The 25,842-nt window shown below is 40.3% G+C and overlaps 1 protein-coding gene across 3 annotated transcripts in view; it reads right to left on the bottom strand.

Annotated features, from left to right (window-relative positions):
- The window catches only part of FMN1 (formin 1), a 403,953-nt gene that overhangs the window by 140,565 nt on the left and 237,546 nt on the right, over nucleotides 1-25,842 (bottom strand). For all 3 annotated transcript variants that reach the window (XM_053928167.1, XM_045201498.2, XM_024567895.4), the window contains one exon: nucleotides 6,749-6,836. In XM_053928167.1, the coding sequence (XP_053784142.1) occupies nucleotides 6,749-6,836 (88 nt within the window). The remainder of the gene's footprint in view (nucleotides 1-6,748; nucleotides 6,837-25,842) is intronic.

Below are 25,842 nucleotides of genomic sequence, written 5' to 3'. Positions count from 1 at the left end.
GCCTGCTAGTGTGTCATGATGGTTGGTACGGACTTTAACTGAGGCTTTGAGGGAAACGGGAGGCAAGTGTAAAGAACACAGTGAAGAGGAGCCAACTAGGAGCTGGAAGGAATGACAACCCCAAAAGGGACACTTATCTAATCAATTCCAAAACCTCAAAATCATTCAATTTTATACAGTAAAAATCCCAATTGTCAGCCAAGTCCAAGCACGTACTATATGCCTGGAAGTGCCCAAGATGCCATTTTATAGGTGCAATTAAAATTGTCCATGGTTCAAACCTCAAAGAAGGGATATGGCATAGAATTCGCACCACTTCCCCTCCTTCATCCCTCTATTCTCTGTAGGGCAGTGGAATGAGAAACAGTTTGGGTTAAGCTGCTTCTGTTCTTGCATTAGTTCTGGTTCTTTTAAGCCAAAATTACATTCCAGGCAGATTGGATGGTCGCAGTCAGTGCCTGAAGGTAAAGAACAAAGAAAGGCCACCCTCTGCTCTCTGGACTCAGCTCTGAGTAAAGGAATGTACAGTGGTTTCAAAGGGATGGGCGGGAACCCTCCTCCTCAGGTGTTTTAGACTCAGTGGGAGGATGAGAAAGGTGGGAAAGGAAAGGAAAGGGCAGTATTAAAACTACTGTTTATATTTATCTAAAGATTTTTTTAAAAAAATTGAGCTCTGCCAATTTTAATAAGTTGATTGACCCTCACCTTCATTCAGTATGTCAGCAGGCCATGGTCACATGTCACCTTTGGTGGGTGAACACCTCCATAGGTGGCATCCTCACTGGTTCCTTTACTTTCAACATATTGTGATGGGAATGGGGGACAATTAAGTAAAGTTTTCTCATTCTAAAATCTGGCTTTAACTAAATTTGACAAAACAAACAAGTTGGCTTCAAAAGATTCCTGCAGAGAACCCCAGACTGAAGATAATCCATCAACAAGAAGATGACAGAACAGGCACTTTGATTGCAAGTACAAATTTTTCATCAATCATGACAAGACTTAACACCAAGGACACTCGAATCAGATTTGCCAAGACTCTAACCTCCCTCGGTTATAGCAGAATTTATCAAGAGACTGAAATCTAGGTCTAAATCCACTATTGTCAACAATGAGACTCCCTCCATTTACATATTAAGCCTTGAGATATTAGCTAATGAGAAGCCAAAGCCATCACAATTAGCAAAACATTAAAAATTATTGTTAATCTCATTTTAATTCACATTTTTGCATATGTTTTATAACATGGATATTAGTCATGTCACACATTTACATGATGTACGTGTTGTAGAAAACATACCTTGAAAAGCACACTCAAACTTTATTGATAGGAGTACACAGTGTGAGTTTTGGAGATCCGCTGCCTTTGAGTATAGGGTCTCCTACGCTAGAATCACAGTGTTCCTCCGGAGAGTCCTAGACAACTCACGGTGAATTTCAGATGTCTGGCCAAGTTAATTATGTTTTAAACAACTAACATAAACCTTGACAGATATTTCTAGAAATTATCAGGCAACAGTGAGCAAAGTCCAGTGCGCATTCTCAGATCTGGGGATCAGACTCTGGGCATATAACTACCTGGCATCCTCTTACATTTTAATTTAAAATTTACATTTTAAACAGAAACAAAGTGTTCGATGCTGCTGAATCCCTAACTGAGATTCTGGACTAGTAGAAACTAAACTGAAAAATGTTTTATTTTGATGTTAGATTAAATGTTATAAATATAAATTCTGAGTGTACGGGAAATTCCAAGTGAATGCCAGGAGGTTTCTGGCACCTAGTCTGTTGCAATGCATACAGAGGTTTATATCAAGAATAGTCAACAGCAATTTTCCACCTCCCATGGGAAAAGAATAAGAGGAAATCACTAACGTGGAATGAAAACACTAATTTGCAATCATGCAGGCAGTCACTGTGTCCAAGGATGCCAAAATGCTTTTAAATACAAGTCATCCAGTTTAGTGGATGGAAAACCAGCAAGAAGTAAATCACTTCCTCAAGAGCCTCTCCTGGACCAAATATAAATGCTGTGGGTGTCACAGTCAGCCTTCTGCAACCATGCTTCGTCCGTGACCAAGGCCCCACCTTCAGTCACGCAGTGCTTTAAACTGAGTCAAGTACGTGGGTCTGGCTTTCTCCTGCGAGATGTCTGACACCATCTTGGGTAGAGAGAAGCAGATCAAGGTGGTTACCCTTTGGGGATGTTACATCTCTAACCTAGCTCTAGCTACATAACACCAGGCTGGATTTTCAGATGCTCCTTGAACACTTCAGCCTAAATGTCTCCAGTCATCTCAGACTCAAATCACCCAAAACTGAATTGATCTTTCTGCATCGACCCAAGCTTTTCCTCCTCTCTTTCCAGTTTATGTTTTTGGCATTGTTATACACATTCTTGTTAAGGCCAGGAACCCAACGTACATATAAGACTTCTTCAACACTGCTTGCATCTGATATGGCTAACTACAGCAATTCTCTCTCCAAATATCCCTTGTATATGGTGGCCTCCTCTACGTTTCTACAGATACAGCCTTAGTTCTGACTTTCATCATTCATCTCAGCAATGACAATTCCTTTCTAACAGATTTATCCAGTTTCAGACACTTGATGATCATCACCCAGGTGCCAGGCACAGTACAAGGTGCTAGGGACACACCAATGAGCAATGTCCTTCTTGGAGAGTATATTCTGGAGATGAACATGAATGAGAATGTAAGCGGATGAACAAATAAAATGTTAAGTGCTCTATGGAATTGAAGAGAATCAGCTTAGGATGACTTAAATTAGGGGGATCTGGAAAGGCTTCTTTGAAGTGACATTTGAGCTGAAACCTAGCAAAGAAAAGGAACTGGCTATAAAGAGTGGGGTGGAAAAGTATTTTAAACAGAGCATATGTGCAGTGCCGTTCATTTAAAATGTCCTGTGCCTTCAGAGACTCAGAGGAAGGAGAGAGCATGGCCCTTTTAAGGAATGGAAGAGGTTAGAGGGCAATGAGGGGAGAAGCAAGCGCGGCCAACTGCAGCAGGAGAAACGAGCTGTGCCTAGGGCACGGCAGGCCTTGGAGGCCAGTCTTTTGCAGCCTGAAAGATGTATCTGCCCTCAAAATCAGATCACAGCACTGCCCATCTTAAACTGTGTCTCCATTACTAATGGGACAATGTCCACATCCTGTGTGATGAGACTCAGCCCTGCCTGTGCTGGATGCTGCCTGCCTTTCTAGCTCTGCGCCCTGAAACACTCACACGTATCTATCCACTCGAGCTGTACCTCCTTTGCACACACCTTCTTTCTACTGGAAAAGCTCCCACATGTGGTGAACCTTGTTTCACTCTCTAAGACTCATCTGAAGTTTTGCAGGTTGGGAGAGAAGATATTGCTTTGTTGTTTCATGGGCGACTCTACTGTAATCTTCGGCTGCTTTTCACATCTCTCCCACCATCCTGTGAACTCTTGAGAATGTTATACTCTGGATCTTATGTATTGTAGTCGTCATGGTGCCTTCAAAGCATATTTACTGAGAGAGGGAGGGAGGGGCAGCGGGAGGGAGGGGAGGAAGATTTGTCCAAATGCACTAATGGAATATATGACATTCAGATTCCATCTAGTCTAAGGTTTACTTTATTTTTTAAATCAAACTAAATTAAAAAAAAATTTATTGAATGACTTTTATGTATAATACATTAGCCTGATTAGTTGTAAACAATGCTTAATTATCAGAGAAATTCTTAGCAAAGAAATGCAACATGACATAACGGAATAGACACTGGTTCTCTACTTGCACATTGAAGACCCTGAGGTCTACAGCCCCAAACTTCACTTCTTGAACACACACTACAGGCAGTACCTAGTGGACAACAGAGAAGTGCCCACCCTATAAATAAGGAAAACAATGTCCTTTTTTAAGAGTTGAACCAGTAAAAACTGTTATGCATCTGTGGAGGGTAACTGGGCTGAAATATCCCAAACTCTTATCTAGGTGACCAACCTGTAATCTCAGCAAAAGGGAAAACGGCATAAACAGTATACAATGCCAAGCAGAGACAAGTGATACAGAAGTAATGGGGAACACATATGATAAATATACTCGTCCTGACAAAGGAAACACACTGACTGTTTAGTTTACGCATCACCTCCCTGTGAGTCTGAAAAGTGAAAGTTACTGCATTTGTCTTTGCGCAGTGACAAAGATGAATATGTGTCTGGAAGGCTGAAGAACAGTCTCTAAACTGTGGTCACTTCACCACGGTTGTCGTGCTGTGCGACCTTGCCTGGCTGCCAGCTGGCCTGCCCCAATCAGGGCTCACTGCAGCCACACCCCCCACATGAAAACAAACATTTTAGGCCAACGTCAGCACAGGGAATCCTTTCATCAGGACAACAAGACAAGGCCAAGTGCATTCCATTCACGACCAGACATGGACTCAGAATGAAATGTAACTGACATAGCCTGGCTCCTAAGTGACCTTCAGATGCCAGTGTCAGTCAAATGATTCTAAAGAGAAATTAAGCTCAGGTTATACTGCTGCATTCATCTGGAATGCATTACTAAATGAAGACATTAAGTGGATCTTAGGAGCCAACTCTGTGGTGGATTACAGAGGTTCCTGGAGCAGGAGAAAACTAAAATGGCACCCACACATCCTCCAAGTCTGTAACGCTACCATTGACATTTCCAATGCTAAAATGTAAGCTCACTTCTGCTTCATATACACAGAGTAGAATACTGGAAACATCTCTGATCCAACTCACAATGAACATTCAATCCAACAAGGCTGGAAACCTATGGGCAAACTTATGGTCCTGACTTGGTACCTGGAATATCACACGGGGGGACCAGCTCTTATCCACATGGCTATCTGATATACTGTAGCAGGACATGCCTGGAAGGAACTGAGTAAAGTCTAAGGTGTGTTGCCAGTGTGAAACTCATATCCATAGTGCTATACGTCATGGTGCCAAAGCTAAGCACATGTGGTTTTTACCAGGCTCACGAAGAGTGCTGTTGTCTGGACACAACTCCGCCACTGAACCTGAAGAATTGTTTTTAATTTCAATGAATGCATCAAAAATGTTAGTCCCCTTGATGTAAGACTATAAACTTCCCTGCTGATATTTTTTATTTTATTTTAATTATTTTTCCTTTGTCTAGTGTCATCATCATTTGGGTTTGAATTTACCAAAAACTTAATTCTTCTAGAAGGCCTAACACCTAAAGTTACTAAAGAATTCCTTTCTAATTTTGATAGTGGAACTTTTTAGCTATTTTTTGTCCCTAATTCAAATTAATTACTGCAACATTTTTGGAGGTTTAGTATTCATACTTATGTATTTTAGTTCTACTATTAAGCTTAAACTAAAAATAGATAGCTTATTTGAATACTCTGTGACTTTCACCTACTTCAGGATATTTTTAGTTTTATGTGGAATTTTTACTGTTTGCAATAAAGCAAAATTTTAAGCCCTTAACAAAGCTCTTTTGAGAGGAAAAGTTGTGTGTGAAAGTATCGTAAGCATCTTTCATTTAGGACCTATGGGAGTCTTCTGCTGGGTACCAAAATAAAATAGCTTTGAGGCAACGAAGACTGAAACCTGAAGGACAGTGTGGTTTCAGAGTGTCTCCACTGTAAACCGTGCTAAATTCTACTGAAAGTACCTACAATGATAGTATTCTACTCAGGAAATATTCAGAGACATGCTAAAATAAAGATTTATATTTAATTGATTTCTGAGAAGGGGGGTTGTTGTTTTCAATCAAGACACAGATTTCAAAAGATATGATGTTTTTTGGTCTGTTTTTAAAAGACTAAGAAAAATATATACAAGTAAAATTTCCCTCTTCAAATGTCTCATTTCAAATTGCGCCAAAGACAATCAAACTGACATAGTGTTGTTCAGATAAAGGAAGGGACAAAGAAACAATGCTGTAACAAGTGGATAAAGAAAAGTGCTTCTCCATAATAGAACCCCAACTAATGAGGAAATGATGGAATAATTTTGACATCTTCTAATAAAAAATGAATCTAGGCAAAGATCACTAGTGCTCACTAACATCGTAGAGAGACATTATGTACTTCTTGACAGAATATACGATAGCATCTATGAAGTATTTTCCTCCCAGTCAGATTAAGTCTCTAGATCAAGCTAACAGTGTGCAGGAACCATGGGGACAGAAAAAGTTTATAAATAAAAACATGACAACACAATCAGCAAAATCTTGTAGGAAACTCCACAGGACAAGTGACATGGGTTCTTCAAAAAATTAATTACAAAGGAAAAAAGATGGATCAGAAACCTCTAGTTATAAGAAACCTCAGAGACACATCAAAGGCAACACATAAAATTTGTTTGGATCCTCAAATTAACTGTAAACAAAAGGATGAATCAGTGAGTATACAAATAGTCAGGGAAATTAGAACTGCATACTTGATGGTATTGAGAAATCACCGTAAATGTTTTTAAGTGCATGATAATGGCACTTGAGTTGTGTTTGAAAAAGTGTCTTTATCCTTTAGCCACAAACTTACATTTTTAACAGATGAAGTATGTCTGAGTTTTGCTTCATAATAATCTAGTTGGTGTAGAAAGGGTGCTTCATATGAAATAAGAGGGAGCTGACTGTTTTGTCTCTAGGTAGTGGGCACATGGGATTCACTATGGCATACTCATTTTTTTATATGTTTGAAATCTTTCACAATAAAATGCTGAAAAAAGTAAAAGTTGGGGGGAAATGATGGAGAAGACTTACCCTGCTGGATATCCTTCATTTCTAAATGCAAACTAGATATCAAGATTCCCACAGTTTGAGATCGTTTTCCATCCAATAACTTGATGATCTGGAATTTAAACATAAAGTTAACACAAGCTGAAATGGCCATGCAATCTTTCAGAGGCATATCAAAAACATTAAGATTTTCAGATACTCTGATTGTTGAACTAAAATGATGCTATAGTCACTCTATTTTAATAACCCTTTAGTTTAAAAGTAACTTATCCACAACCATAAATATTTTAGAAAATAAAGAAAAATAACACCACGCCAAATACCACCAGTTTAATACAAGCACTAAAATCTTTATACTATTTTACTCTATTATTTAAACATACCTACATTGTAATTGTAATATATGGGAATTTTAAGTCCAACTTTTAAACTTATTATTGGCATATTTTTCATGCTTTTACTTTTTAAGTCACCTCATAGCCTCCATTCTTGGTGCTGTCATCTGCTGAGCGGTTTACGGGACAGATCACTGTGACCCTCACTCAGCAGTTTATCAGCGATAGGACCTTGGAAAAGTAGCTGTGCTGCTAGGTATTCAACTTCTTTGTCATGAAGTAGGGCTGACTGACTTAGCTTGTACATTTATTCTAGAAATAAATGACAATATATGTAAAGCATCTAATATAGTTCTTGACATAGATTATTTAAATAAATTTTCCATGTTTTGGAGAGTTAGATTGCTTCATATTTGTGCTACTATTAATATAAGCAATATAATACTTTGTACAGAAAGCTTTAATTTTAAATGATTTAGAATTGTTCTTTTATAATAACATTTATGCATACCAAAACTTGTACAACTTTTTAGATATTCCAAATACTTCACTGACAATTATTTCAATCTTTGTGTTCCTCTAAACCTATTAAGCTAAATAAGTTACTAATAACTTAACACATAGTGGTCACAAAAGGAAAAAAGTTACCTTCTCTCTCATGTGGCATGGTTACAAAATTCCATAAGACATGCACTGAAAACATTACCATGTCATGTGGTTTTTAATGCACTTTCCTGAGTAAAATACAAACTAAACTAAACAGCTATGCTTCTCCCACCAAGGTACTTATCAACTTCCCAGAATATGGTGAAGACGAGATTAAATAGTAACTAACACCTACATGTACATTAGTACTAGACTAGCTGAGTTGTTTGCTGGTTGAACAATAAGAGATACCGTGAGTTTGTTCAAGCAAGATTGTCTAATTACCTATCAATCAGTCAATCCTGAATCAATTATTGCCAGCCTTTGTCTTTCCTTTCTCTGCTCAAAATGGCTACTTTTATGTAACTACCAGAACTAAGATATAGTAAATGCCAAGCTTTCATCAAGATAGAATGAAAATCTGATTTTTCAGTCTAATGTGTTTAATAATTTCAACAGTAGCCTTAGAGAAAGATTCTGGGAGATACTTTAAAAGAAATAAAAGGAACTTGGTATTTTTAAGTTATTTTTATAAAAGTACAAGCAGAGGAAGAAGAGATTATGTATAATCGAATATCTTCTTTAAGAGTGATTATGTGAGAGAACCAAGATGGCAGCGTAGGTAGAAACAATGCGCCTCCTCGCACAACCAGAACTGACAGAAAATTGAACAGCAAGGAAGTCCGACACCAAGGAAATAAAAAAGTGAACATTCATCCAGACCGGTAGGAGGGGAGGAGACATGCAGCCGGGGTGGAGAGGACTCCCGTTGACGTGGCGGGACCGAGACTGGCAGAGTGTGGGACGAATGGGGCAGGCAGTCTGACCACTGGCAGACCCTGCAGCCCCACATTCACACAGATAAACCTAGAGGGCCAGACTCAGAGTGGCGGAGAATGGGGTAGGCAGAGTGGCGGGTAGCACCCCACAGCCCCACATTCGCGCACAGATAAACCAGGACAAACGGCGGGGAACAAAGCAGACCACACAACCCAGGGCGCCAGCACAGGGAAATAAAGCCTCAAACCTCTGATTGAAAGCGCCCGTGGGGGTTGGGGCAGCAGCAGGAGAGACTCCCAGCCTCACAGGAGAGGTCGTTGGAGAGACCCATAGGGGACTAGGGTGTGCACAAGCCCACCCACTTGGGAACCAGCACCAGAGGGGCCCAATTTGATTGTGGGTAGCAGAGTGAAAGACTGAACTCCAGTGGAGAGTGGAGCAGGCACCATTGCTCCCTCTCAACCCTTCCCCCACGTACAGCCTCACAGCCCAGCAACCAGCATCACCCCGCCCCAGAGAACACCTAGGCTCCGCCCCTTTAAGTAACAGACAAGCCAAAAAAAAAAAAATGATCCAAATGACAGAACACTTCAAAGCTCCAGAAAAAATACAACTAAGCGACGAAGAGATAGCCAACCTATTGGATGCACAGTTCAAAACACTGGTTATCAAAATACTCACAGAATTGGTTGAATTTGTTCAAAAATCAGATGAAAAAATGAAGCCTATGCTAAGAGAAACAAAGGAAAATGTACAGGGAACCAATAGTGATGCGAAAGAAACTGGGACTCAAATCAATGGTGTGGACTAGAAGGGAGAAAGAAACATCCAACCAGAAAAGAATGAAGAAACAAGAATTCAGAAAAATGAGGAGAGGCTTAGGAACCTCCAGGACATCTCGAAACATTCTAACATCCAAATTATAGGGGTGCCAGAAGGAGAAGAGGAAGAACAAAAAATTGAAAACTTATTTGAACAAATAATGAAGGAGAACTTCCCCAGTCTGGCAAAGGAAATAGACTTCCAGGAAGTCCAGGAAGCTCAGAGAGTCCCAAAGAAGCTGGACCCAAGGAGAAACACACCAAGGCACACCATAATTACATTAGCCAAGATGAAACAGAAGGAGAGAATCTTAGAAGCAGCAAGGGATAAAGACACAGTCACCTCCAAAGGAGTTCCCATAAGAATGTCAGCTGATTTCTCCAAAGAGACCTTACAGGCAAGAAGGGGCTGGCAAGAAGTATTCCAAGTCATGAAAGGCAAGGACCTACATCCAAGATTACTGTATCCAGCAAAGCCATCATTTAGAATGGAAGGGAAGATAAAGTGCTTCTCAGATAAGGTCAAGTTAAAGGAGTTCATCATCACCAAGCCCTTATTATATGAAATGTTAAAGGGACTTATCTAAGAAAAAAGAAGATAAAAAGTATGAACAGTAAAAATGACAGCAAACTCACAGTTATTAACAACCACACCTAAAACCAAAACAAAAGAAAACTAAGCAACAACTAGAACAGAAACAGAACCACAGAAATGGAGATCATATGGAGGGTTGTCAATAGGGGAGTGGGAGGAGGAGAGGGGGGGAAAGGTACAGAGAATAAGTAGCATAGATGATAGGTGGAAAATAGACAGGGGGAGGGTAAGAATAGTGTAGGAAATGTAGAAGCCAAAGAACTTTAAGTATGACCCATAGACATGAACTATAGGGGGGGAATGTGGGAGGGAGGGGGTGGGCAGGATGGAGTGGAGTGAGGGGGGCAGGAAATGGGACAACTGTAGTAGCATAATCAATAAATATATTTAAAAAAGTGATTATGTTTCAGTAAAAGGTGAGATCATATGGTATTTGTCCCTCACCACCTGGCTTATTTCACTTAGCATAATGATCTCCAGTTCCATCCATGCTGTTGCAAAGGGTACCACTGTTTTTTGATCCACTCATTTGCTGATGGGCACTTAGGTTGATTCCAGTACTTGGCTATTGTCAATTGTGCTGCTGTGAACATTGGGTGCATAGGTTCTTTTGGATTGGTGTTTCAGGGCTCTTAGGGTATAATCCCAGCAGCGGAATTGCTGGGTCAAAAGGCAGTTCCATTTTTAGTTTTCCGACAAAACTCCAACAGAAGAAAAAAGCAAACAAAATATAACCAGGGACACTGAAGTTAAGAACAATCTAACAACAGCCAGGGGGGAGGGGGGAGGAGACAGTGGGGAGAAGTGTTTTCAGGAACTACTATAAAGGACACATGGACAAAACCAAGGGGGTGGGGTGGGGAGAAAATGCAGACAACTGTAGTTGAACAACAATAAAATATTTTTTTTTTAAAAATGCAAGATCTGGCTTTTTCTTAGACAGAGAATACAAATTTAAAGTGAAATAATTTTTATTTTATTTTTTTATCCTCACCCAAGGACATTTTTTCATTGCTTTTTTCAGAGAAGGAGAGGAAGGCAGGGAAAGAAACATCGACATGAGGAAGAAATATATCAGTTGGTTGCTTCCAGTATGTGCCAGAACTGGGGACTAAACCAGCAACCCAGGTATGTGCCCTGATCAGGAATTGAACCCATTATGCTTCAGTTACAGCCTGATGCCCAACCTACTGAGACACACTGGCCAGGTCTAAAGTGAAATAATTTTTTAAAGTCCAATGCAAAATTAAGAAAACCCACATAAGTTTTAAGTAAATATTCATTCATAGATTAACTCATTCAACAAATATCTGCTGTGGCACTGCTCTGGACTCTGGGGATGGAGAGATGACAGGGTGATGAAGTCCCTACCTTCATGAAGCATGTAGAGCTTAGTGATTTTTAAAAACTGCTGAAAAGAACCAAAAAGGCAAATAAAACCATCACCTAAATTAACTGCAAAGCAAACTCAAAAAAAAAAAAAAAAGAAAAGAAAGGCTTTGGAAATTGACTAGATTTATTCTGTAATGACCAGGATAGTGACTGCTACAACCTTGGCCATGACATACACATCCATGTCAAAGAAACAGGCATGGAATCAAATTTATGATAAGATTACAACTGGGTAGCAAAGACTCCTGCAAACAAACATTCTCCGAACTAGTCAGTTAGGTTTCTGAAAACCATGGGCAATGCATTCTACCTAGAGGGAAGACAAATGTGTTTTTCTAATAGTTAATTTAAAAAAGCAAGAAAACAACCACAAGAGAACTGAGAGAGAGAGACAGAGAGAGATAGACAGAGAGAGATAGACAGACACAGAGAGGGACAGGGAGACAGAGAGATTAAAATTGAGATTGTAATTAGGAAAACCAAGCAAATCCATCCCCACCCCATTGTTAATCAGGCTGAACTGCAGAAAGGATGTCACCACACTCAGGCTTCCTTGCTCTCTTGTCTAATGAGTTGACACAGCAGGTGTTTAGAAAGAGAGGGTTTCTTACCTTTAGGTGGACTAAAAACCTTAAGACTTTTCTGAAATGTGATATTGTCTCCTAAAAAAGGGGTCAACAGTGATAAGCCACAACATTTGTAGTAATTCCCTATTTGTGTCAAACTCTCTGTCTACTTCTGATTAGACCTTTAAAAATATACTTCTAATTTTCATGTAGTCTTTCTTCAATTGTGAGATAATACCTGGTTTCTCAAAACCAGCTAAAATATTAGGAACACAATGGACACTGAATGGATCCATGTCCTAGGCCTTAATCTCTTCCCCCGACCACAGGTTGAAAGAATAACATGAAATCTACCCTATTAACAAATTTTTTAATGTACAGTACAGTATTGTTACCTATATTCACAATGCTCTGCAACACAGTTCTAGAATTTTTTTCAGCCTGCACAACAGAAACTCTAGGTCCATTGCCTTCTCTCAGCCCCTGGCAGCTTTATGCTTCTTTGAGTTTGACTACATTAGACCCCTCATATAAATGGAATTGCCCTACTCGTCCTTCGGTGACTGGCTGACTTCATTCGGCATACTATCCATGAGGTTAACCCATGCTGCAGCATGTGACAGAATTTCTTCCTTAAAGCTGAATAACATTCCACCCTGTGTGTGTGTGTGTGTGTGTGTGTGTGTGTGCGCGCGGAGGGGGAGACATATATATCACATTGCCTTTACCCTTTTATCTGTCGGTGGACACTTAGGTTATTTCTACTTCTTGGCTATTCTGAATGATGTCTCAACAAACATAGAAGTGCAAATATTTCTTTGAGATCCTGTTCTCAATTCTTTTGGATAAATACCCAGAAGTGGGGGGTTGCTGGATCATGTGGTACTTCTATTTTTAATTTTTTGAGGAACACTCATACTATTTTTCACAGTGGTTGCACCATTCACATTCCTACCAACAATGCATAAGAGTTCCAGTTCCTCCAAATCTTCACCACCTGTTTCCCTCTCTCTTCCTCTCCCTCCCATCTGACAGCCACCTAACAGGTGTGGGGTGATACCTCATGGTGGTTTTGATTTGCATTTCCCCAATAATTAGTGATGTTGACCATCTTTCCATATACCTGTTGGTCATTTGTGTGGCCTCTTTGGAGAAAAGTTTATTAAAATCCTTTGTACATTTTTAAGTCAGGGTTTTTGTTTGTTTGTTTTTCTTGTATTAAGATTTCAGTACATATTTTGAGATATTAACACCTCATGAGATGTAAGGTTTGCACATATTTTCTTCCATTCCGTAGGTTGCTTTTTCGCAATAATCAAAGGTTGATTATCACCTTTGCTGTGTGGGAGCTTTTAAGTCTGACTAGAAGTGTGACTACCACCTGCTATTTTTGCATTGCTACCTGTGCCTTGGTTTCATGCCCTGGAAATAATTGCCCAGACCAATGTTATGAAGCTTTGCCCCTATGTTTTCTTCTAGACATTTTATAGTTTTAAACCTTATGTTTAAGTCTATGGTCAATTTTGAGTTGATTTTTGTTTGTGCTGTCAGATAAGGATCCAATTTCATTTTTTGCATGTGGCCATAGTTATCCCAACATCATTTGTTTAAAGAAACCAGCCTTTCTTGAGACGTTTTGAGGTCTTGGCTCCTTCGCTGAAAATCATTTGACCCTATATGCGTGGGTTTATATCTGGGCTCTCTGTTCTGTTCTGTTCTGTTCTGTTCCACTGGTCTGTAAGTCTGTATTTATACCAGTACCGTGCTATTTTGAGCATTGCAGCTTGTAATATGTTTGAAGTTAGAAAATGGAGGACAATACCAAACAAATTACAAGAACAAATTCTAAGTAAAGCGAGGGTTAACAAAAAGAGTAGAATACATACATGTGTATTCCACCTCAGCACGTGTGTGTGCCCACATGTGTGCAGGGCCTTATCTTCATGAAAATGGCAAGCAATACACTTTTCCTGCAGCTTTTCCCCCCATTCAACATCTTTTTTTCTCTCATAAATGCATTACTGATGTCTTTCATGTCAGTACAGGCAGAGCTTCTTCTAAGTATGACACACAATTTAAGTATCTTTCAATTGATAGGCATTTAGAAATTTTCCATATTTTGTCAACTATTAACAAAGCTGCAATGACCAATCACAGAGATACATACTTAGTCACTTGAGCTTGTATTTCGATAGAATAGATTTATGGAAGTTATTCAAACAGTATGTCCATTTAAAACTTCATAAACATTGCCAAATTGTTTCTAATAGGTGTATCAATTTAAACTCCTACCAAGAATTTGAGGGTAACCGTCTTCCTGTTCTCTCATCCATTGTATTATAAATTTAAAAAATTTTGGCCAACATGACAGGTAAAATTTTTCACTATTCTGCATTTTAATCACTTAATAGTAAGGTTAAATATTTGGTTATTGGCCACATGTTCTTGTGAATTGTCTTGTATACTTTTTACTGTTTTCCAATTACTAGGTCTCTTTTGTGTGTGTATGTGTGAGATTTAAGTGTAATTTTTATTTTATTTTTTGATATATTTATTGATTATGCTATTACAGTTGTCCCATTTCTGCCCCTTCACTCAACTCCATCCTGCCCACCCCCTCCCTCCCACATTCCCCCCCTATAGTTCATGTCTATGGGTCATACTTAAAGTTCTTTGGCTTCTACATTTCCTACACTATTCTTACCCTCCCCCTGTCTATTTTCCACCTATCATTTATGCTATTTATTCTCTGTACCTTTCCCCCCTCTCTCCCCCTCCCAATCCCCTATTGACAACCCTCCATATGATCTCCATTTCTGTGGTTCTGTTTCTGTTCTAGTTGTTGCTTAGTTTTCTTTTGTTTTGGTTTTAGGTGTGGTTGTTAATAACTGTGAGTTTGCTGTCATTTTTACTGTTCATACTTTTTATCTTCTTTTTTCTTAGATAAGTCCCTTTAACATTTCATATAATAAGGGCTTGGTGATGATGAACTCCTTTAACTTGACCTTATCTGAGAAGCACTTTATCTTCCCTTCCATTCTAAATGATGGCTTTGCTGGATACAGTAATCTTGGATGTAGGTCCTTGCCTTTCATGACTTGGAATACTTCTTGCCAGCCCCTTCTTGCCTGTAAGGTCTCTTTGGAGAAATCAGCTGACATTCTTATGGGAACTCCTTTGGAGGTGACTGTGTCTTTATCCCTTGCTGCTTCTAAGATTCTCTCCTTCTGTTTCATCTTGGCTAATGTAATTATGGTGTGCCTTGGTGTGTTTCTCCTTGGGTCCAACTTCTGGGGCTCTCTGAGCTTCCTGGACTTCCTGGAAGTCTATTTCCTTTGCCAGACTGGGGAAGTTCTCCTTCATTATTTGTTCAAATAAGTTTTCAATTTTTTGTTCTTCCTCTTCTCCTTCTGGCACCCCTATAATTTGGATGTTAGAACGTTTCGAGATGTCCTGGAGGTTCCTAAGCCTCTCCTCATTTTTCTGAATTCTTGTTTCTTCATTCTTTTCTGGTTGGATGTTTCTTTCTCCCTTCTGGTCCACACCATTGATTTGAGTCCCAGTTTCCTTCACATCACTATTGGTTCCCTGTACATTTTCCTTTGTTTCTCTTAGCATAGCCTTCATTTTTTCATCTGGTTTTTGAACAAATTCAACCAATTCTGTGAGCATCTTGATAACCAGTGTTTTGAACTGTGCATCCAATAGGTTGGCTATCTCTTCCTCGCTTAGTTGTATTTTTTCTGGAGCTTTGAAGTGTTCTGTCATTTGGGTCATTTTTTTTTTTTTTTTGGCTCGTCTGTTACTTAAAGGGGCGGAGCCTAGGTGTTCTCTGGGGCGGGGTGATGCTGGTTGCTGGGCTGTGAGGCTGTACGTGGGGGAAGGGTTGAGAGGGAGCAATGGTGCCTGCTCCACTCTCCACTGGAGTTCAGTCTTTCACTCTGCTACCCACAATCAAATTGGGCCCCTCTGGTGCTGGTTCCCAAGTGGGTGGGCTTGTGCACACCCTAGTCCCCTATGGGTCTCTCCAACGACCTCTCCTGTGAGGCTGGGAGTCTCTCCTGCTGCTGCCCCAACCCCCACGGGCGCTTTCAATCAGAGGTTTGAGGCTTTATTTCCCTGTGCTGGTGCCCTGGGTTGTGTGGTCTGCTTTGCTCCCCGCCTTTTTTCCTGGATTATCTGTGCGTGAATGTGGGGCCACAGGGTCTACTAGTGGTCAGCCTGCCTGCCCTTTTTGTCCCACACTCCGCCAGTCTCCGTCCCGCCACAGCCACGCGAGTCCTCTCTGTCCCGGTGCCCGTCTCCTCCTCTCCTACCTGACTGGATGTATGTTTCTTTTTTTATGTACTTGGTGTCGGACTTCCTTGCTGTTCCATTTTCTGTCAGTTCTGGTTGTGCGAGGAGTCTCAGTGTGTCTACCTACGCCGCCATCTTTGTTCTCTCATTATTAGGTCTCTTAAGCGGGCATAGTGCAAAGAAATTCGAATAAGAACATAGTTCATATGATTTCATTCATGTGGAATATAAAACTGAAAACAGTAAAAGAGGAAACAAGAAAACCAAACAAAGAAAAACTCACAGACACAGACAACAGTATGGTGGTTACCAGAGGGAAGCGGGATGGGGTGTTGTAACAAGTAAAGGGGGTCAAATTTTGGGTGGTGGGCACACAATGCAATATACAGATCAGGTACCATAGAAAAGTACACCTGAAACCTATATGATCTCATTAACCAAAGTCACCCCAATAAATTTTTTAAAAGACAAAGAACATAGCTGAATTGCAAGAAGAAAGAGATATACATGGAGAAAATTGTAGATAAGGGGCATTTTCTAAGGGAAGGAAAGGGAAGAGAACTACCCTGTACTGCACCCCTACTAAGTGCTAGGTATTGTGCTCCCTGGTACATGAACTAACCCAAGTGGATGGTTGTGATTTGGGGGCAGTGAGCACCACTGCACCATAAACTTCTATTCCCTTAGTGTTTGTCCCCTCTGTGGATTTCTGAAGTGACAACAATCCTCCATGCTCAAGAGTCCTGTAAGGTGAGTGCAGTCACCTCACTCCTATGGCTTTAAAGCAAGGGGCACAGAAAGAAAAGGGCAATTGTTCTGCTAACCCAATACTCCTTTTTGATATCTGTGACCAAATCTCACAACTTGTTACCCAGATATACACTTATATTGAAGGCATCTCCTTTCACAATGGAGTAGTTAGGAAGAAAACATTAAGAAGTGGGGGGGAGAATGACAAAAACTGTGAAAGAATGAACAAGGAAAAGAAAAAAGGAAGAACAGAGACTCAGAACATGATGGAACCGACAGAAAAAACATTGAATTGGTTCTAAATCAAGAATGAACACATCATTTTTAAAATAATTTTTTAGAATCATGGTGAAGTTTCAAATAACCAGATACAATTTATGTAGAATCTTCTGTTAACTGAAAATCCCCTTCTTTTCTTTTTATGGCATTTTATGAATACTTGGTATGCCAACTTCAAGACAGACAAAATGAACTTCAAAAATTTCTCTCTGAAGAGAAAGAACATATGACAAGAAAATAAACTAATATTGTATATTTATTCTTCCCAAATCCACTAGCTTCTCTAATATATTCTGGGTTTGAAAAAAATCAAACCCAATCACCTGTATCTTCTATATTCACATTACTGAACAGTGTGGAGTGGTGATCATAATGACCATCTGAAAAATTTTTAGAGTTCTAAGTTGCCTGAGATTGTGGGATATTAAACAGTCTGCCCTTTTCATAGGATGAAATGTAACTAATACATTAAAAAATAACCACAGTATTTTAAATATAAAAGATACATCAAACTATTTGTTAATTCAAAAATTTAATTAATCAGCATCAGCCCATTCTTTCAGCATTCTGGTTGTTATTTCCAGTGGTGTTTTAACCATTTTTAAAAGTCATCTGGCCCAAGTCAAAAGCTCCCAGCAATCTCACAAGAAATACAAACACAACTGAGAACTACAGCTATAAAACCATGGGCCTTCCCTATGGTTTCTAGCTTTAGTGTGCTGAGCTGCCAGGGCCCCTTCGCCAGCGTTGGAAAGTGACTGGCATCATAGTCTGGTGACTGGTTATTAAAAGTCAGGAGATCAGACTCTGACTTCTAGTCCTGCCCTGACTCACCATCACCGTCAATGCTGAAATGAGTCAGTCCAACGCAGCGGCATTCACTCAATGCGGACTCTTATGTTAGCGTGCTGTGAGGGATGCAAAGATTAAAAATAGTAGTATACATGCATGTGCACATGTATGCAAATACTTATGAACATGTATACATCCTCATTCAATGGGAGCCCAAAGATTAGTTTCAAGGGAAACATACAAATAAGTCTGATACAAGGGAGTTATTTACGGGGATCAGTTAACACAAAAAGTTTCTAATTATTCTTAGATATGTGATCCTTAAAAATTCCAGGACTCATTGAAAGGTGGAATTATGATTAAGATGGCTGTTTCAGGCACCGTCCATCCCTGATATCCCAAAAGCATTCCCCACAGTGCTACATTCAGTGCCTTTTTCCTGAGACAAAAGTCCAGGTTTCACCTTCAGAACACCTCTGCAAAAAGGAGGGTTGAGAGATAAGCTCTCCTGATCATGAACCCCAAAAGACTGTAACTCATATTCTGGTCATCCACACATGAAGGGCTCTATCCATTCTGCATGGCCACCAGGGTGAAGGTTCTTCTAGCCACAGAGACCAGCCAGCAGTAGGGGCTTTCCACTGTGGAAAATCTTGAAGCCAGTCCACATTTGACTGCTGGATATGGACAGGAGTCCTGACTTTATTGCTCCACAGGTTCATAATATGCATTTCAAACTAATGGTTTTCCTTGAAGCTCCCAACATGACTTCCTTCCATGTGGGTTCTTGGCCTCGCTTCAGGCTACTCAAGGAAGATACTTCAGAAAACACTTATGGGAGAGTATGAGCACTTGCAAAAGTGTTTATCCAATGTGTACTCTGGTTGAAGTGGATTTTGGTACCACTTAACCCTTAGCATTGAAGAAACCTGAAAATGTTACCTAATTTATCCTTCTGCCTCTGGATTGGCCCAGAAACCCAGATATTTAAGGATGGACTTTACTTGAGAAGAATGTTCATGCTTTTAAATTTAAAAATTACTATGGTGACATTCATATAAGGTACACATAGAGTCATTTTCCATCACACACACACACACACACACACACACAAACCAGAATCCTACCTCAGCTAATTGTAAATATAACCTAAACTTACCATGCTATTCCTTTCAATGACTACTCCCAATACCCATTTTTATTCTTCTTTGTCCTCATGTGCATATTACTTGATTTTGTTTAATCCTCAAAATTATTTTCTAGTATTAACTAACTTTTGGCATCAAAGCATTTTATTCTGTCTGATTCGAATTCCTCCTGCTTGCATTTCAATCTTTTTCTGTTCCCAGGGAAGACAGACAATAGCTGGTCTCACCATCTCCAACACAAAGCTCCTTCACAAACCTCAAGACCATCTTTTTTTAAAACAAGAGATGCTTTATATCAAATCCTTAAAAATTAGTTTTTCAGAAATGTTAGTAAGCTCTCAGTTTATCTTGGTCCTATCTGGAGTCAGCTGAACTTGGCAGCACATGGCCTTCTCCTAGGTATAATTACAGTCTTGAGCAGAATGCAATTTGTGCAGCATTCACTGACCTACAAGATGACCTTCTGCAGGGGCAAATTCACAGGTTGCATTAAACCCTATTAGACATGCCTAGTTTAAGGCCAAGCCTTTCCAGACCCCCGCCACATGCTAGGATTAGGGCGTAACACATGCGCACTATTACATCACCCAAGGAGCTCTCCCAATGCCTTCCAGAGGGGGAAAGGCAGGCCTGCACCCCCTACTGTCTGAACCTGCACCTGAGCCAGTATACCCAAGTTATTACTATTTCTTACATGTTGGGTTTTTAGAAAAACCTGCCTCTTTGAATAAGAATTAAGACAGAAATGGGAAGAAAGATTTTCTACACTGGAAAAACCACACCCTGGCTACTCAGCTAGAAAAGTCTTCCAGACAGACTGAGGAAGAATTCCTGTCAGGTCGAGTGGGACTTTCGCAGCTACATAAAATCCTTACATATGTTTAGCTTTCTGCCTGGGCTTGGGAGACATGGCCAGGAGGAAAAATAAAAATGAATGGTCTGACTACATCATGAATGCTAGAAGCATGCTCTGCTGAGTGAGTCAGGCACAGCTACAAAATTAAGATAATCATAGAAACCGTCTTCTTCTAGCAAGCCTTCCCCACCTGAAAGTGAAGATGATTTCTATACCTACACCTTCACCAGACACCAAATATATTCTGTTCTTTGGCTTAGTCCTCACATGTGAATTTTCTGTTTCAGTCACAGGGTTTCCATCATCAAGGAAGTTGGTTTTATCATGGAACCTAGAGACTAGGCACCAGGTCTAGTTAAATACAGCCATGCTCATTATCAGCAATGAACTTATCCTGGGAACTGCGGGCAAAGAAGGGCACATTGCTCTCTTTCCTGTCTCAACCATCCTCTCTTACCAAAAGCAAACAAATAAAGAGTTCACACACATGAGCAGATATCTCAAATATCCAGATGTAGAGTATTTTCAACTATAGAGAACAAATGAGTAGATGGTTTGCCTCTCTCAGGGACATTGTACCCCACAGTGGAAAATATACAGAAAGTAAACAATCTGACTCTCTAAAGGAAAGTTCTAAAAAACACTACTTCTATTTTTATACCTTCAGACTGGCACTATCTTTTGCTTATGCTTCATATCAACACTCACTGAATGCCACTACTTGGCAAAACTACAGACTTTAAGAGGCTGGATTAAAGCACATGCACTACTGATGACAAGCCAGCCTGTCTTATTAGCAGTGATCCTTTGCTTTTCTAAGTCACTGGCTTGCAAAGGGATCAAGGTGCTTGCATGATGACTGTGGCATTTATCTTGAAGACATTCTGTGGACTAGGCTGGAAGGCAGGTAAAATCCTGTCAGAGATATAGACATTGATGCACCTGTCCTAAGGACTACCAGCTCTGATGAACAAGATGGTAATTTACTCTGGATATCTCCAAATCATAAATATAAATTAGTATGGGATCTGATGTTGGCTGGACAAAACAGCAGTATGTTCTGGGGATGAGTCATGGTATATCAAGAAGGCATGTAGATTTAATTTTACTCTCACTTAATGTCACCCATTCATATACCACCAAATTGTAAATTCTTATTTTATAAGTATAAAAGTCTAACTTGGGAAATAGAGTGAGAATTCCCCAATGGAAGAACAGTCCAAGAAGTGACACAAGATGATACGAGGCCATGAGGCATGGTAGCCCTTAGATGCAGGCCTTATATACAAAAAAAAAAAAAAAAAATTGAGAGGTAGCAATGGACACAATCCCCCTTCAGAGCTGTGGCTATTTCTGAGCCCTTCCTGCCATTTCTAGTGTAGCAGTGACTGGAGATAAGCAACGACTGGTCCCAGCCAGTCCCAGGAGTGAGGGCCAGCTGGAGGCGATGGCTGGACTGGAGTTGGCAGTCACCTTGCTATCTCTCCTTGGAAACATGCAATTGGTTCTTGGCACGTGCTCAGGAAAATCAATGCAACTCAGCTTCCTTGTTCCCTTCTCCCATGTTCTGCCCCCAGCCACTCTTTGGCACCACACCCAGAGAAGCTGGCTGGCTGGCTCCATAGTACCGTATAATGAGATGTCACCTGGCTTGGTACAAACAAGTCCTCACTGCTGATGGCCATCATGGCTGGGTGTGCTTCTGGGTAGTGGCCTCTGTTGACGGCCTGAATAATGCCATTAAAATAAGCTTTCCACACTCAGCCTGATTATCTGTCCCACTAAATGTGTCGAGGCAAACTAAGCTTCACTGTTCTGTCAAACTGTTAAGTCTGAATCCTTTCCATGGCCTTATTTTTGGGGACACATAAAATTGCTCATATGAAGTTTACTTTAAGGATTTAGGCTCTTCACCAAGAAATGTGAAAAGGCAAATTGTCACCCTGTCCTGCATCTGAGAACATATTTGGCATCCTGTTCCCTTACCGATGAAACACAAAAACCCTTTTATTGGTTTTCAGGCTTGTGGATTCTGTTGAGAAAGCAAATGAAGAGAAGGCCATAGCAGGTGAAGGCTGCGGCTGGGCACAGGGTAGAGGGTCCTGTGGGATGGGGAGGAGTGGGAATGTGGGCAGCAGATAATTCTGATGGTTTTAGAGTTTTTGTGTTACGCATGAAACAAACTCCAAAACAAAATCACATGTGTTTTCTCACTGATTAGAGACCTAGGAGAGAATATGACCGATGCATCCATTGCCCTGTCTTCAGACAAGGCCAAAGTTGCCATCACACAAAGGCTCAGATGAAAAACGTCATCGTATTATTTCTTGGAGCTCAAAAAACCTTAAAGAGTGCTTACCTGTAACAATCAGGAAACATTGCTAAACCACTGACAACTAACCTAGTGAGAAGCAACTGGATGGAGGGCTATACAGCAGAAAAAAAATGAAAAGGGAAACAGAAGATGTATGAAAGATCCAACTTATAGTAAAACATAAAAACAAAACAAAACACAGGTCCAATTGTTCAAGGCTCTGCTTTTCAAACTGAAGGTGTGAACGCTAAGACAAGAGGAGCTATGACTTCTCTTTGGGACAAAAGTTAATAACATCAGGATAACCTAGAAAACTTCAATTCTGTACCTTCGGTGGCCTCCAACTATCACGGTTCAACTCTAAGGCCAGAGCTTATTGCATATATGTAACTCAACTTTTAGCAGCAGGGTACACAATTTATTTACTCTTTGTTTCAGGAGGGATTAGAGTCCAGAGGTTCACCACTCAAGATATACCATAGGCATGATGCCACAGGACCTCTGAGTCATGTTTTATTGGGTTTTTGTTTGTTTGTTTTAAATTTCTATATTACAATTCCACTTTCCACTCCTCCTGTCCCAACAATCCATCTGCATGGCTGCCAATGACTGGTAGAGCAAATGTTCCTTCACTTCCTTCCCACCCTCCTGGACCTAGCATTGAGGAGGAAAGGGAAAGCTTTCTCTCGATCATTCCTAAGTTGCATGGGAAACATCTTCATCCTACATACATCTGCATGTCATAGGCAAAGCCCTTAGAAAAGTTTGGTAGGGGCACTAGAACATTGTCTATAATAGCATGAGACAATCAAGAATTTGTGGGATGTCCTCTAGAAGTTTCATGTGCAAGCAAATTACAAATGATGTCATTAGAAATACAGGTTCTTGTTCACTAAGAACGGGCTGGGACCTGTTTTGGATTGAATTGTATTTCCCCCCAAAAAGCTATGTTGAAGCCCTCACTTCCAGGACCTCAGAATGTGACTTTATTTGGAAATAGGATCATTCCAAATATAATTAGTTAAGAAGAGGACATACTGGAGTCAGGTGGCCCCTCATCCAATATGGCTGGTATCCTTATAACAAGATGGCCATGTGAAGACAGAGACATGGAGGAAGAATGCCAAGTAATGATGAAGGCAGAGACTGGAGTTACGCAGCTGCATGTCAAGGAATGCCAGAGATGGCCGGCAAACTACGAGAAGACAAGAAAAGAAGGATTCCCCTACCGGTTTCAGAGGGGGCATGCTTCTGCCAATAGCTTGGTTTCAGACTTTCAGCCTACAGAACTGTGAGGTAATACACTTCTGATATTTTTATTTACCCAGTTTGTTAAGACGGCCCTCGAAGACTAATACAAGGTCTGAGATTCTTATATTTCTAATAAGTTATCAGGTGGTACTTTTGCTTCTGGTCTGTAGGCCATACTTTGAGTAGCCAGGTGACCACCAACAAATGTATTACTTTGTTTACTGTCACTGGTAGTTAGCACAATGACTGATATATATGTACATATGTTTATATAATCTCTGATTCCCAAAGCTTTTTTGGCTAGCTAGCTGAAAATGTTTCCCTTTCTCTCTCAGTCTCCACAGAGTCTTCTCTTAAAGCTATATGCTCAGTTGAGGAGGTTGTCTTTCTCATATAAGGCCAATCCCAGGTACACAACCATATTGCCTTCTTAAGGATTCCAAATAACAAAGTGTATAAGACCTTTGGACTTCCTGTCTTATTTATACAATTTCTCATGTACTATTAAGACACTGAACCCAGTCTCATATATATTCTTGGTGGCTCAGATAGGGCTTTTCTCTCCAAATTTTACTGTTAGGCTTTTGAAAAGAACACATGCTAATAATTACTCCAAGCTGTTTAGAGATAATGGACAACAGAAAAGTTATTATCTTCAATGTCATCACATGTCTTTGATATGATAATCATTGCTTTCAAGATATCAGAAATGATGGATGGCCTTTGATTTAGAGCATATCATGATGCAAATTACCTCGCTCTTTCCCACTTCTGCTTAGAAGGTGAAGAACTCCTGACAGTGGGCACTCCTAGCTTCAAGCTTTGGGCCACTGGAGGCAAAGGCTGTGACAAAACTCAAAGAGAAACACTTCCTTCTCTAAAGATACCTGAAGCTGCTTTAGTGTTTCTTTTTACGGACATACTTCACCTAGAACAACCTCATACACAGTCTTACTTTGCAGCCATTGCTGTAACGTGCACTATTTATAACCTAAGTCATTCTACTGTGTTAACTTTCTGGCTAACAACAGTTGACATAAGTAACACATTGCTCTGGTAGACTCACTGAGTTCCTTCCATAAACATAAAACAATGATTCCAGGAAATGTTAGGAAGAAAGCAAAGATGAAAGAGCACTATACACACACATTTTTGAATTGCTACAAGATTCTGTTAGAGCATACGGTATATAACTCAGCACATTTCCCCTGTAATTAGTCTTTATCATCCTCCTTACTCTCACAGCACATACACCACGGAAAGTCAGCACACGTTACATTTTATACGTAAGTCATCATATGAATGGAATAACCATGGTCCCAGAAGTTTACTCAGCATCACCCATGAAGAGTGAGTGAGCCCCTTCACCCATCCTCACTGCAATCATGAGCAGATGTACCCGGAGGCTCTCCCATAAGGATGAGTCACCTTCTGATAGTACGAGTGCCACAAACACACTGTAGGTAATTTGCCCAGAGTCACCCAGGTGTCTGACTACTAGTCCTGTGTCCTTTCCCTTTAAATACATCCTATCCCAGCAAGGATGCACATGCCTTTTCAATCATGTTGCAACGAGACAATAGGCTCTAAGATGTGAAAAGTAAAACACCTTTGAGTTTTAGGCTAGCAGAGTAAAGGCCTTTTCATTTCCTTTTCTCCCATAAAATCAACCTTAATTGAGGATCAGAAACACACAATCTATTTTTAGTGAACTACTAGACTCCTTAAATTTCAAAACAGAAAGTATGAAGGCAGAGTATTTGGAAGGGCAGTAAATTTCATGCAGCGATGAAAGGACAAACCTAATTGTCTGTAGAAGAAGGTAGAACCTTGGACGTGCCCACATTAGAGGCCTCATGTACTGGGGAAGGCAAGGGTGGTGTGGTAGCTGAATATACGGGGGTTATTTAAAAGTTAGTGTACGGTGCAATCAGGTGTCAGATGCATAACCCTACCTATCATGATCAGGAAGTATAGGTTCTAGAGAAAATCAACCAGACTTGGGACTCACAGACATCAGGCACACAGTGGATGGTGTTGAGGTCTTGTGCTGAAATGAATTATCAAAATTCCACATCCTTCTAGGCTTCTCTCTCAGAATGCTCCCAGGTAGGATGACACCCCACTCCCCATCCCCAGTCAGGTGCCTGGAGAAATTCCATCCAGAAAAACGGATCATTCTAAGAGCAAAGACTAACAGATCCCATCATTGGCGGGGGTGGGGTGTAAGTGAAATGTCTGGTCTCCCCCACCATGAGATTCAACACTAGGCAAACCCTGTCCACTTACATTGGGGCT

Source organism: Desmodus rotundus, chromosome 7 (genome assembly GCF_022682495.2).
Source record: "Desmodus rotundus isolate HL8 chromosome 7, HLdesRot8A.1, whole genome shotgun sequence".
NCBI classification, from domain to species: domain Eukaryota; kingdom Metazoa; phylum Chordata; class Mammalia; order Chiroptera; family Phyllostomidae; genus Desmodus; species Desmodus rotundus.
Note: the sequence above shows the minus strand (reverse complement) of the source record. Positions and strands in the feature narration are given on the sequence as shown.